General features: G+C 35.8%; 1 protein-coding gene across 1 annotated transcript in view; it reads right to left on the bottom strand.

The window, feature by feature from the left end:
• The window catches only part of LOC145665177 (aldo-keto reductase family 1 member C18-like), a 48,003-nt gene that overhangs the window by 20,628 nt on the left and 13,092 nt on the right, over positions 1–14,283 (bottom strand). The window contains exons 2-4 of the mRNA XM_081732462.1: positions 12,376–12,543; positions 4,894–5,091; positions 333–586 (exon numbers count right to left, since the gene is read on the bottom strand). Coding sequence (XP_081588588.1) covers positions 333–586; positions 4,894–5,091; positions 12,376–12,543 — 620 coding nt within the window. The remainder of the gene's footprint in view (positions 1–332; positions 587–4,893; positions 5,092–12,375; positions 12,544–14,283) is intronic.

Raw genomic sequence — 14,283 nt, 5'->3', positions numbered from 1 at the left:
CAACTTCAGTGTGATTAAAGGAAAAACAGAACACATTGCGTTTGGGAAGTTGAAATCTTGAATTAGAGAAAAACTTCTTGGGATTGGCTGTGTGGCCCATATTGTCCATAATCCAATGCAAAGGAGAGCTACATGTTTGTCTTTTTATTGATGTTGAAAAAGTTGTGGTGAAAATAAATTCTTGCTTTTACGTGTATACTTCTCGCGTTGAAGAATTGAAGGAATTTTGCCAGACGAAGAAAAACCATCTGAAAACCTAACGAAATATTAATTTTTCCCAGCGAAGCGGAGCTTCACAGGTAGTTATACGATACAAAATGTACTGTACTTACTTTAATTCTCTTTGTATAAGTGCCATGTACATGTTGAAGCCTGAACTTCCCAAAGGAGAGTAAACCACGACGGGAATGCGCATTCCTCTACAGAAAGCGATGAGCTCTTTATTCTGGAAATACAGGTGAGCCTCGATTTGGTTGCAAGCAGGACGGATACGAGCCACTTTCATGATCCTCTCCACTTGACTTGCGTTGAAATTTGAAAGACCAATATGCAATGCTCTTCCTGCATACACTTGGTCTTCCATAGTCTGAAATGTAAAATATACATAGATACTATTTATAATAAATTGCTCAATTAAGGAATTGTTCTTATTATATTAAACTAATTGGATCTAATAAATAATATGGGTACTACTACTATTAGTAAAGGATTTGTACTTTTCATTTCTAAGAATATTTATTTTGTTTCGTTCCTAACAGTGCTTTATATCGAATGAATATTAATTAACGAGCACAAATGAATGACTACCTACGGAAGAAGTCATGCACCTTATCCTAATTATCAACCTATTTGTCTACTTCAGGTCCTACATTTCAAGTTTGTCATTACCTTTCTTGTACCAGAGGAAAGAAACTGACCGTTATAGCCTTGAACTACTAGTTTAGTAGGCTTGTCTAGCAATGTTAGGGTAAGTTCGCCAGAAATTACCTTTGGGCAGAACAATTACAAATATACAGTAATATATATAATATATTAAAGAGAATTGACGCTGACCTCACTAGTAGAAATTTAACCAAACGTTGGGAGTTTTTGCTAATGGCATGAGTCTTTGCCGCAAGAGGCCCGCGTTCGATTCCCGGCAGAAGCTCATGTAGTTTGTATCCCACGTTAAGCAGTAGGTTCAAGTCTCATATACCCTCGCTTCTTAAAGGAGCATTAAACTGAAACCAATCCAATGCAACGAGTAGCATGATCGTTAGTTTTCTATTTTATTCGCGTGGCCAAGAAGTTATGCAACCCGTAATATAATTATGGATACCTGGTTGTATAAATTCTCAGGTGTATATTCTAATTAACATTTGTATGTTTAATATTCATGTTTCTACTTAAAAGCTTGAATGTTTACAACAAAGCAATTATTGCGTCTCTGAACTGTCAAACAAAACAAATATTTTTCCCAGGCTTGTAGCCTGGAAATTTCTAAGACCTATGAAAAATAAGGATTCGGGTAGTTTCAATAACATTTTAAAGGTCGACATCAACATCACCAACTATATAATGAGTAATTAATACTTATTAACTTCTTCACCCCTAAGATTTTTATTTGTGAATTTGTTTTTCCCTGCTTCAACATTTCAGTTCAGCTAAAGGAAGGAGTGTAAGAAATTGTAGTTAAACCAGCAATGATCTTTGATATATAAAAATTAGACGGAATGAGGACAACAAAAATGATGAGAAGGATGTGTGGAGGATAAATAAGGATGAATGAATAAAGAATAATAAGAAGAGAAGGAGACCTGAAAGTTGAAGGTAAGCAAAAAAAAAAAAAGTGACAGATGGTTTGGCCATGTTATGGAAAGTGGCAAGACGAATATGAGAAGAAAAGTAACGGTGGTGGGTATAGAAGAAAAGGGAAGGAAAAGATCTAAGAAGTGTAAAGAGATGGTTGGCAGTGACTACAGAAGAAGAATCTAATGGAATAGATAGAAGACACGCTGTTCTGGGGAGGGTTTATTATTAATAACAGTAAAGAATTGAGAAAAACTGACAGTAGAAGATACACAGTACAGTATTATTACTGCACTCGTATTGAGGAGATAAAAAAAGATCATACTGTTATCGAACACCACACCACGCCTTAAAACACTAAGATTAAAGTTCAGCGATATAATAAAAGTGGCATATAAAGAACTTAGAACTTACATTTTAGCCGAAAGATTAAATTTCAGATAGAGAGATGGACGACGAAGAGGTTTAATGTTCATATTGTGAACTGAACCACGAAACAAACAATCTAAACACACAGAGTTTCACAATCGGGATCGAATCATTTAACAAAAGTAAGCACATTCATTTTTTGGAAACTAAAACTCAGTATGTTAAGTTGTAGATTTCTGCTCATTTGTCATTATATTTTATAAAAGTTTTCATGAAATTTTTGTAGGGAAGATCGGCCCAAAATGGCATATATCGACTTTACGTTTGAATATTTCCTCAGAATAGGTTTAAAACTTTCTCTCTCTCGTTTTGTTTGTTTGTTTGTTTGTTTGTTTGTTTGTGTGTGTGTGTGTGTGTGTGTGTGTGTGTGTGTGTGTGTGTGTGTGTGTGTGTGTGTGTGTGTGTGTGTGTGTGTGTGTGTGTGTGTGTGTGTGTGTGTGTGTGTGTGTGTGTGTGTGTGTGAATGCTTCTTTGGAATGTTGTTTGAGTATTGGCGTGGAGATTGGTAAGATTGTTAATTGTTAAAGTTCTTATTTCAAGATTTTTAAAAATTGTTCGGAAAGTCATTTTGCCCGGGTAGGCAGGATAAAATGACACACTACTTTGCTTCTATGAAACATATAAACGGAAGTATACGAAATAGAATACTCATTATTAGAAAAACATACAGAAAGGCTGAAGGAACATTTTCGAACAAATACATTTAAACATATCAATGTAGTCCTAAACTTTATTTGCAAAACAACGTAAAAAAATACGAATATGTTAAAAAATTAAAGAATATTAAAGAAATTAAAAATATATGTTTCAGAATTACGCCGACAACACACAAGATGGAAACTGAAAATGAAGCACTGACGTAAGTATAGTTCAACTTTCAAAGACACCACACACAAACATCTTGGCCCTTGGAAATAATCCAGCACATGCAGCGTGACTCCAGAGGAAACAAAGCTGACAACGCAACCAACCTTCTTCGGCTCTGACATACTGTAAAGTTCATTAAAGTAGATGCATGGGGCATACCATCGTTATCGGCTTTAGTGGCCAAATCCTTGACTAAGGTACTAGATTCGTTATCGTCTTCATCACTAAGAACAATAAAGATCCTACGTTTCATAGTTCTTTTTGATCTTTGACCTGCAGGTCTAATTTTAGATTCGCTCTTTGCCTTCAGTTCCATGAGATATGGACTACGTGGGAGGAGTTGACTTTCTTTGCGCGTAGACCTCTTTGTTTTCTATGTTCGCGTTTTCTTTGTAGCTCGTGGTACTGGAGAAATGTGCTCAATGAAAGTTTTAGGGGAAACTAATATAGAAACTTCTGAAACTCTTTCCTGCTCGGGTGTAGATGGGCCTGGTTCTGAAGAGAAAATATGTTCAACGGAAGTTGTGTTTTTGTCTTGCTGGTTCGAATCCTGTTCGCACTGTGCATTCGAAACCAAACTTGGTTTACTTTCGTTCACTAGCTCAGGGCAATCTGTAGTAGTAGCTGGCAGATACAAATGGTCTGAAAAAATATCTTGCTTGGAAGGACATGTGCTAGTTGTTTAAATCCATTAAGGGCACCGAGTGTTGTTGCAGATTTCAAATAAGCATTCGAAAACAATTTGGCGACTTTACTAAGACTCACGGTTCTTCCCGGATATATTTTCAACCACCTTTCTATCTCTTGGTTGTAATATGTAGCAAATGTATTTGAAGGAAGCTGCTTTAAACACTTCAGAACTTCAGGAGATTAAACCAGGGAAAAATTGCATAGTACAGTATTTACCTGCCATCTTGCCCTGATGGCTGATGCGCAGGGAAAGTAAAAACAGGTAGCTGCACATTATCTGAAAGATTATCCTTAAAGTTTCTACGCTTAACCAACCTTTAAATGAATGTACTTTACAATTGATATGTTTAAATGTCTGTACTTCCTCGTGTTGTAAAATAATTCAACATCAAAAATTGAAGAAAATAAAAGTTTACCTACCAAAATCACTTTTTCGCTTATAACACCTACTGCATCTTACCTACACACACGTCATTTTTGCTCACTAATGTTGTTAGATCAAACTCTCATTTAAACTATTTACTGCCTGCTTCTAATCAGACACTTTTCGAAAAGCCACTATGCCATTTTACCCAGGTATGCCATTTTGGGGCGATCCCCCCTTAAAGTAGTGAATGAATAAACTACGTACTAACACGAAGGAGTGTTATATACGTATCCACAGGCATATCATATAGAAGATTAAAACTGGAGAAATGAATGTTAACCTTTCGTAAACATTGGTGCGACGAAATGCTCTATGCGCCTTTCTCAAAATTTTGAATTTCTCGGTTATAATTCCCACTCTTACTTTCATACTACTCCGAATGTCTGACTGTCTGTCTCCTCGACTTTCGAGGAAACATGACTTTATATTGTTTCTGCCTACTAAATTGTTCGAAATTTAGTAATAGCGCAGAGAAATAAGTCTTTTTTGTACATTTACCTATGTTCCAGATTTTTCTTCTAGAAATGTTCGATGTGTCCACGATCTTCCGGTATTACAAGATCTCTTATTCCAATTACGGTACATGTTACATTGAATTGGTGTATAAAGTATAATGACAAATTAAAATTAACGAAAAACATAAGCATTTTGCCCAATAAGTTGTCGATAGTTTACAATATCAAATATCTTACATGCCAGACTGCTTCAAGGTTTGTGTCACAATCAAGGCGTACATGACCATTCTCGTCAAATTCTACCAGTTCATCAGTGTCCATCATGCAGATTGGATGATGTATTAAGTACAGGTCGACATACTCCAGTTGGAGAGCTTCTAGCGAACGAAGAATGTACTTCTCTACACTCTCTGGTCGGTTAGCCTTTGGAGGAAGCTGATAAGAAATGTGTAAATAATGAGTTAATTATACATCAGAAGAATTAGTACAGTATACAGCAAAACAAACAGATGAATATGGGATGAAATTTGCGTACGGATTGCGCACAGGTGCAATGTGGTATGAGCTGTGAGCGCCATATGTGTACTTAGTCGTGTGTGGACTACTAGTGTAGTATGCAGTTGGTACGAAGATACCGTTACTCACAACAGAGGAAAAGGTGTTTATTGTCGAGTGTTATTTCCGCTCATACGGTATGAGGCAGCATCTCACTCCAGGAGATGAGCTAATGCGTCTATTCTATTGCTCTAGAAGTATGGCATACAAAGATCAAGATTTCATCAACAACATATGGTTCAGTGGTGAAAACTGTGTATACCTTGATCGCTACATCAATCAATAGTTGATTATCGACTCATTCTTACATGATTTGCGCGGTTTTTGAAGCACTAAAAGTCTGTCGTTGCAACAAAAATGGATGCTCTTCTGCCCATGAGAGTTTGAACATTGCTTGACTTCCCGTGGAACAGATTTTCCATATCCTTTCCACTCCCCTGACCTCACGGCTCTAGATGCCTACATATGGGATATGCTGAAGGAAACCATTTTCTCAACAGATAACCCCCTACCGCTATACAAGAGATAAGAGAGAAGATTCGGTTATTTGTTTTGTCCTTCCAACAACCCGTATTCACTAACATGTTCATCTATCTACAGGTCCGCTATGAAGAATTTATGCAACTCACATGGTGTACAGGCACGATTTCTCTTAAATTTACAATATGTTTTGAGTAGCTTTTAGTTGACATCCATTTGACATTTCTTATGTTTCATTATGTTGTACAACAAATAAATTTTAAAACATGTCAGCGATGTGATTTCAGTACTGTTTGTTTTGCCGCATACTGTATATACGATGATGATGATGAGCCAACATAAGAAAAAATATCAACATTACGTAAATAAACCTGTGCCTTAAGATCAATAGAAATTACAATGAACCACTGGGAAATCTTGTATCATAATATCATATGGATCTTTTTATTGCTGACTATGGATGTAATGGGGAGTACATGGAAGTATGGCGTACTCCCGTCTAATACGACATTTTTGTAGTCCAGCAGCGACTCACCTTTAATTTATAAAATAACGAGCTCATGTGTGGATACGCAGACACTATATTTAAAAAAAAAACGGTTGAGCATATACGTACCAAAAATAGCATTACGTCGCTGCTTCTGACAGGACACCACAAAGCAGATAAATCAGAGCTTTTGTCTCTTTCTACCCCTTATAGATGACAAAATATGATGAAGATTCAAAACTTACAATCTATACCAGGGCGCAAAATTTCGAAGTCAGACACACTCGTCAATCCAAATATGATGGTCGCCAGTAGCTCTCACGTACAAATTATGAGAGGTTCCCCACCCCCACCCCCACCCCCACGGCCTTTGGTTTGACCGTTTGACAAAGAAAGAGATTCCATGTCCGTTGTGAAGACTTCACATTCCGTGTTTTATCTCACTCAGTGACAAATATTTTCGTGCGAAACAGAAACTGTGCAGCCCAGTGAGTTTATGCAGAAACAATTCCTACTGAACCGGCTCTAAATTTTTAGTCGCCAATGACGACTTGTCGACCGGAAATTTTGCACCCTGTTCCATACTATAGAAGCCAGCTTTCTAGTGCAGTGGTTCCCAATCGTTTATGACTGACGACACACTTGACTGAATACTCAGAGTGCGAAATCATAATAGTCGAAGTGAGTGGGCTGTTATAACCCAGATCTCACTACTTAGAGGTGGCTGCCATTCGAGTTTCATCCACCCCCTACCCAACCATACAACCATTCAGGACATGCTAAATTATGTTGTTTCACCATTATCAGTCAAGGATGTCACTTTGAAGTCGGATTTCTGATCTAATTTAGCCATCAAACATTGCAATGTTGCTCTAATATAGCCATTTGTGTTATTTGATCTGCAAATTTTTTCGGTGAATTGTCACAAGTTCAACATATCTTTGCACTGTTTGAGTGTGACAGGGGGAGTTATAAATTCAAACTCAGAGTTTTATTTTGCAGAAATGATCAATTATTTTTTGTATCAACCTTTCCTTCATTGGAGAGGATGGCAGCTTATATTTCGTGCAATCAATCAACTAAATGTAGCCCTTAGTATCAATAAATGTATTAAGAGATGCATAAAGGATCTAACAGATTTCTCCTTTCCAAGCTGATTCCTAACTTGAAATGTTTTCTTGTAACCTAACTTTCCCATATGTTGCCTCTTAGCCACTATCATCGCTAACATGTTCTCGGGATGTCAGAAAAATACGTTTTTGTTACTGGACGGACGTATTAATCATTTCCGATGGTTGATAGGAATGTTTGTTTTTCAAACTAGTCCTACAAAGGAACTGAAGATACAAAGCATTTACATTCTGAAGATGTATGCTGCTCTCGGGTTCTGTATTAACAGGTCAAATCGGGAGCACGAGAATGCAATTGCCATTAAATGCCTACCTTATACGTGGGATCCCGAGTACGTACTCGCTAAATGCAAATTGCTTAAAGATTTTCGGCATTGCTCTGCTAAATATGGAGTTTTACTGCCAGTAGGATAGGGAAGTAGGGTGTCTATGAAAGTTTGAGGAGTTAAAGAGTACAATTTAATGAAATACGGCGGAAATGGCTATTTTAAGGTTTTCCAAACAACGAGGCATGTGTCGAAGAACATTAAAGAAATCATCGAGCCAGGGATTAAGAGAAACTCGTTCTTTGGTCACCCTGAGAACGTGTACGCTGAGAGCCAATACATAACAGAGTTGGGTTTTACTAGGATACTAAAAGCCCAAGAATCAACAGACAAAGGGTAAATAACTTAGAATTGTTACGCGTCCCAAAATACATTTTGATGCCAAGGACTACGCTGAGCTGAATGATTGAACGAAATGTAAGATGTTATCCTCTCTAATGATAGAAAGTTTACCAACAGAAAATATTTTATCATTTTTAGCAAACAAAACTCTGAGCTTGAAGTTACAAATTTTTCCTAATCACACCCATACAGTGGACAGATGTGTAAAATATCGTTACAGAGTCCTCCGGAAAAGTGTGCGAACAAGATAATATAGATGACTATATTAAAGTAACATCGTACCCTTTCATGCCCAAATTCAACCAGAAATACGATTTCATGATCTCCCCATTGACTGGTAGTGGTAAACAACATCATTTAAAATCTCATGCGTAGCTATAGTAAGCATACAATGACTTTAGTACGAAAGACAGAAAGTTCGATTGCCAGTAGCAGCTCATGTCGTCCCGATCTACGTCTTATATAGCCTCGGTATTGAAAGGGACGCTAAACTAAAACTATTCAGCATAATTTAACATGATCTGAATGGTTGAATGCTTGAGGAAAGATTGGATGGAGCTTGAATTACTGTCACCTCAACGTGGAGACATCTGGGTCATTTTAGCAAGAATAATTTTATGAAATGGGCGAAGAGCTTCAAGCTAATCTTTCCATCTCAAATTTGAATATATATATATATATATATATATATATATATATATATATATATATATATATATATATATATATATATATATATATATATATATATAACACACTCTCTAGAAAAAATTGCCTTGTACATATTTTTAATAGAAAACTACGTCTTTCTGTAAAACTATTTAAAAATAAATTTTCACTGAAATTCATTAACTTTATGCCATATGCGCGGACTCTACGGCTGTAATTTTAAAGATATTTTTACCATCATTAATTAACTAAAATTAAATAATTTCATGCTATTAGAAGTTGAAAATTCAGGGATAAGACAATCATTCTTTTTCACACTACTTAAATTCGATATTAGAAAATTCAATTTTTTTTTTCGATCCGTCCTAATGTGCATTGTCACGTCTATCTCACGTGTGTTTTTGTTATTGTAGAGGCCTCCAAAATTTAGATTTTTTGCGATTTTCCCTGACACTGGAGTGTCCTTGGTTTGCAATACTGAATAATAAATGTAGTACGTTTAGGTATTCGTTTAACATGTAGATTTAAAATGTGGAATAAGCCATTTGATAAAACACAACTTTATGTTGGATTGGCAACATTATTAATCTGTTGGTATGGCAGAGTATTGCCAAACAATGTTCTCTGTTAATATTTACTTCGTACAAAATTTCAGTGATTTTTGTCTGCTAGTTTAAAATTTTCAAAGGTGTTTCATGATAAATGGTCTACTCCCGCACAAATAAAACTCCAAAATGACTTGGTCGCTGGCAGAGTTAGAAACTAAAGATAAAAATTCTATAACAAGATGTTACAAGTGCAGAGAAGACATTACCTAGAAATTATTTACTTTAAGTAATATGTTGTAAATCGATATGAATGAAATGCTGGTACAGATTATAAATTGCAGCTCTTACAGTGTCTCATACATCAAGTGATTACAGACAAGCTACGCGAGTGAGAGAATAGCTTAGTTATTAAAATAATGGGCTACAGGAGTCTTTGTTAATAGGAATTCATTTTTCAATCTCTTTTTGATTCCTGAGTTATAAATCATTGCCTTATAATTGAGACACATTCTTTAATTATCCCGTAATGGACTCCTCATTTGAAAGAAATTACGTAGATTAATTAACCTTTTCATTATGAAGTGTATGTAAATGGAATTTAAAAAGGAGGAAATAAACCTGAAAGAAAAATTACAGTTTGATCTGGTAATATTTACACCACAAATTAACCGTATTGACTATCTACGCCATCTTGTTTTTTTTTAAAAGCCCGTTGATTTATATGAGAAATTACTTTTCTGTCTTCTTCGAAATGAACTGATATTTTAATCACGTGACTTTCAGTGATTTCTCTTTAAAGTCTTATTAAATGTTCCCTGCGTCTTTGAAATGAATTTGCTTTAATTTATATATAAATTTTAATTTCACTTTAATCAAATTTGTTTATTAAATACTTACATTGTATATAATTAATTTAGTAAGGAGCATTTAAATAGATTTGAAGAGCAAATCTGTAAAATCAAGCCATTAAAATTCCAGTTCATTTGACACTCTGCAAATCGATGTCTGTATCTTCCATGGTATAACTTCCATATTAGAATTAGTACATTAGCTATTCGTAACTTTTCTTCTTCTAGCTTATAACAATAAAACTGTATGTTTTACCCATCTGATTTTCCCCTCGAACCACCAATGCTTCCAATGTAGAGTCAAGGTTGTACAGTATTCGGAACAGAAAATGTTAAAAAATGTTTTAAGTCTAAATTACTAATAAACTCTTGCGCCGTGTGCTTAAGCATTCAGAAACACACGTCTCGATCGACTAAGTGCTAACGGTATTCAACCTACCCGCCTTCCTCCTTCTTCTCTTCTTGTCTGAAGCAGCTGTGTGACGTAGTATACTTTTTATTCAGATGGAAGAAACAGGAATCGTGTTTACAAGCTCTCAGCATAAGTTAACTAAATGAGTTCAGTCATTATGGAAATCGTCCATACCAGAACTTCTTATGGATGTCCAAAGATTGAAATGTTTCAGATAAAGAGACATACTTTAAATTAGTGATGGCCGGAGACTGCAATTAGTATGCTTCATTCGGCCTCGGTACAAAAATTAGAATTTAGTGTTGCTCATGAGAGAAACAAGATGGAAAATAAATTCCTCCTTTCCTCTCGTCTTGCCTCGATTCTTGAAGAAGTTTTTCTTATCTCGTTATGAAATTTACGCCCTGATTCTTTTCTTAATTTCATATATGGGTTATCAGAATCCTTGTCCATCCCAAGAGTTTCACGAAGTGTGTGATACGATCACCCTTAAACCATATTTACTTTCGGAATATATTGTGAAATACCTTGCGTATCTTTAAACTTTGATAAATGATCTTCATTAGTTTGTTCAATAAGTTGTTTTTAAATTTATATAGCTATTCATACAATGAATCAAGTAACATCAAACTGTTTAATATCTAAGACTTCGTTGAACTACGATTGCCGACGAGACCCATGAAATTTCTCGTCTTGGCTCACATTTAAAATGTACTTTCCGTCTCGTAGTAGGCAATACTGTTAAAATGTATGATTTGCGTTAATTTCATGCGTGAGAAGAAGAACATAGAGCGCCTCTAATAACATACCTAAATTGAAACTTGACTTATATAACTGAAAATTTTGACAAATCTCATTGCCTCCATTAAATGTAATGCTTGTTCTTCCACTGTACATTAAAGATGTTTGTTTCAATTTTTGAGCAACAGCACTCATATGTTGTTAAATTATCAGTAATGATTGTTTATTTATCTATTTACTTTTAACTGCTGGCCCTTTAATTTGGGCTCTTTGCGCATTATAAATCGGGAATCACTATCTAGATCAGTGGTTCTCAACCTTTTTTTACTGATGACACATACTAAATGTACATGATATCGCTACATATTTGTTTGATATTATTATTATTATTATTATTATTATTATTATTATTATTATTATTATTATTATTATTATTATTATTATTACTATTAAAAATTATAATAGTCTATGTAAGACTCTATGTAATACTCTACTGACCATTATTGCTGCTCCTGGAGGCATTGACTGATACAGTCTGTCTAAAAGTTGATTTTAACTAATTATCATTAAATTCTTCATGATTTTTAAATTCTAAAATTTACCTACATACCCTAGAGTATTGCGTGACTCCATTGTATCGCGACACAATGGTTGAGAACCGCTGGACTAAATGAAATTTATTCTCGTGAGGCAGAATTTGTTACATACACTGTATGTCCATTGTTTAATTCAAACTTTTCTATTTCATGGAAAGTAGGAAAATCCGAAACTGAGCTTTTAAAAAACAAAGGATACAAATAACTATCTAATTACAAATAACTGTGTAATGGGAGCCATAGACGCACACACTTGCATGACCAACATGCAGAAAAGAATTGTTTCATCATGCATGTTGGAAGAATTTCTTTTCCACACTCATACCAACTTGCTGTCCAACTTACTAGAAGAATGAATAGGAGGAAAGAGTCACGTGATTTCTTCCGCTGTCGTGGTTGGCGTACTTAAATATAAAACAATCAACTTGTATGTAAGAGCACATTCACGATCAACTGTCGTTATATCATTCGCGCCTGTGGTTTTATCATTTTACATGCATGTTGGAAGGTTTCTTCATGTATGTGTCTGCGTATATGGGCCCCTTAGCAGTAAGAACTGATATTTATATAAAGTGCACATTTTACCTTTGTAGTGATGAACAATTCTTCTCGTGTTCCTTTCCCTTCATCCAACCACCGAGAGATTGCTCTTCCGACTCCAGCCTCGTTCATATAGAAGTGAGCCGTGTCAATATGACGATAACCTACTTCCAGACCTGTCTCCACTTCTTGTTCTGTATCCTCGTCCGATGCCTACAACAGTAATTTTTTTTCTTTAAAATATCAATTGTAATATCAATCGCCATCAGTGTCATACAGCCAATCGTATGTTTATGGTCATAACAAAGCTTAAGATTTGTGTGAGAATGTAGTATTCTCGTGTATAAGCCACATACAAGTGTAAACCTTACACACATATAAGCCTCATCGCACGCAAATATAAGTAGCATACATGTATAATTAGTAGGCGTGTAAAGACACACTTTTTTTTTTTTGCATTTTAAAAATAAAAAATATTCGAATCTTCAAGCTGCAATTACCCTAAAAACAGGGGTAAAAAGAAGGCGAATGCAGGAGGACGCCGTTACCCCACTTCCAAAAAATATGGCGTCACGCTAGGCCTACTTTCTAAAAAAAATACAATGTGCAAAGAAAGGCACGGGGAACGGGGTGACTTCATCCGTCCCCATACCTTTTCAGAGCCACTTTTACCCCTGCCTAAAAAGAAAGTGCTTTTAAATATTAGCTGCGTGAAAACAGTTGAAAATGGAAAGAGTGTTTCTACATTAACGTAACACTTTATTTTAGCACAAACAGAATCTCCTTAAAAAATTAAGAAAAATAAAAAAAAACGTATTACGTCGTCCTCATGCTTAACTGACAGGGGCGTTCGAACGCGAGGATCAATATAAAACTTGGTAGACATATATAGGACTAAGTACTGACCACTGTAGGGAGAGTCATTCCAGTGTAAAATTCGTTTTCCGCCGACAGCGCCACCTATCCTTCGAAACACGAGCAGTTAGATTCCGCGTTATAGGCGCTGAGTGAAGATCAGTCATGTGCGTTAGTGCGTGGTAGTAAGCTCCAATTAGTGTTAGGTGTGGTAGTCAGTGTGGAAAAATGGGGCGAGCTGTTGGCATTAACCGCCCTCATGCAGTTGAACTGTTAAAAGGCAAACTAAGGCGCAAATTTAAGGATCAGACGTCAGTTGGAGTGAAAGATGAGTCATTTGCGACATTCTTGTGCAATGTAATTATCAGTGAGTACGAAAATTAATTAGAAATGATACACACATCGGCACTCTACAAATATTATGAATTGTTCGTGATATAATTCTTACTTGTTTCTAAAGATTTTCAATGAAAGTCGGAGACATTTTGAACTCCGCTAAGCCAACTTCTTTTGCCGCTTGAAAAGCCCTGCACTGTAAATGCCAGTAATGTACTGATACACCATGCTCTCTGAAGACTTCACATTTCACCGTTTGGAGTTTCATTTCCCGATTCCCTCTGAATGAAGCAAAGTTCGTAGACAGCGCGTATCCATAATCCAAATATTTTTGCAGTTATTTAACGAAATAAGTTTCTTATGTCGTTCCAGAAGCTTCCTATACGAGTTGTATCCTCCTTCATGATAATCTTTGTAGATACTCCGGATTTTCTCTTCCGTAAACTGCAAAAAAACATATTTTCAGTTTTCGTGCTGGAGATACGTCGTATTCGCTTTGACTACTGTCTTGTTCCCGCTATGGAATACTGTCTTGTTCCCGTTCTGAACTGCTATCATAGATGTCTTCCTGTGCCTTGCCATTTTCTTCATAATATCTGTAGAGTGTCGATTTGTGTATCATTTCTAATTCATTTTCGTACTCACTGATACTTAAAGTGCACAAAATATCTCAAGTGACTCGTCCGTCTTCCGCTCCAACTGACGTTTGATCCATAATTTTGCGCCTTAGTTTGCTTTTTTTAACATTTCAAGTACAGGAAA

This window comes from Thermobia domestica, chromosome 11 (assembly GCF_964235325.1).
Source record: "Thermobia domestica chromosome 11, izTheDome1.hap1.1, whole genome shotgun sequence".
Lineage (NCBI taxonomy): Eukaryota > Metazoa > Arthropoda > Insecta > Zygentoma > Lepismatidae > Thermobia > Thermobia domestica.
Note: the sequence above shows the minus strand (reverse complement) of the source record. Positions and strands in the feature narration are given on the sequence as shown.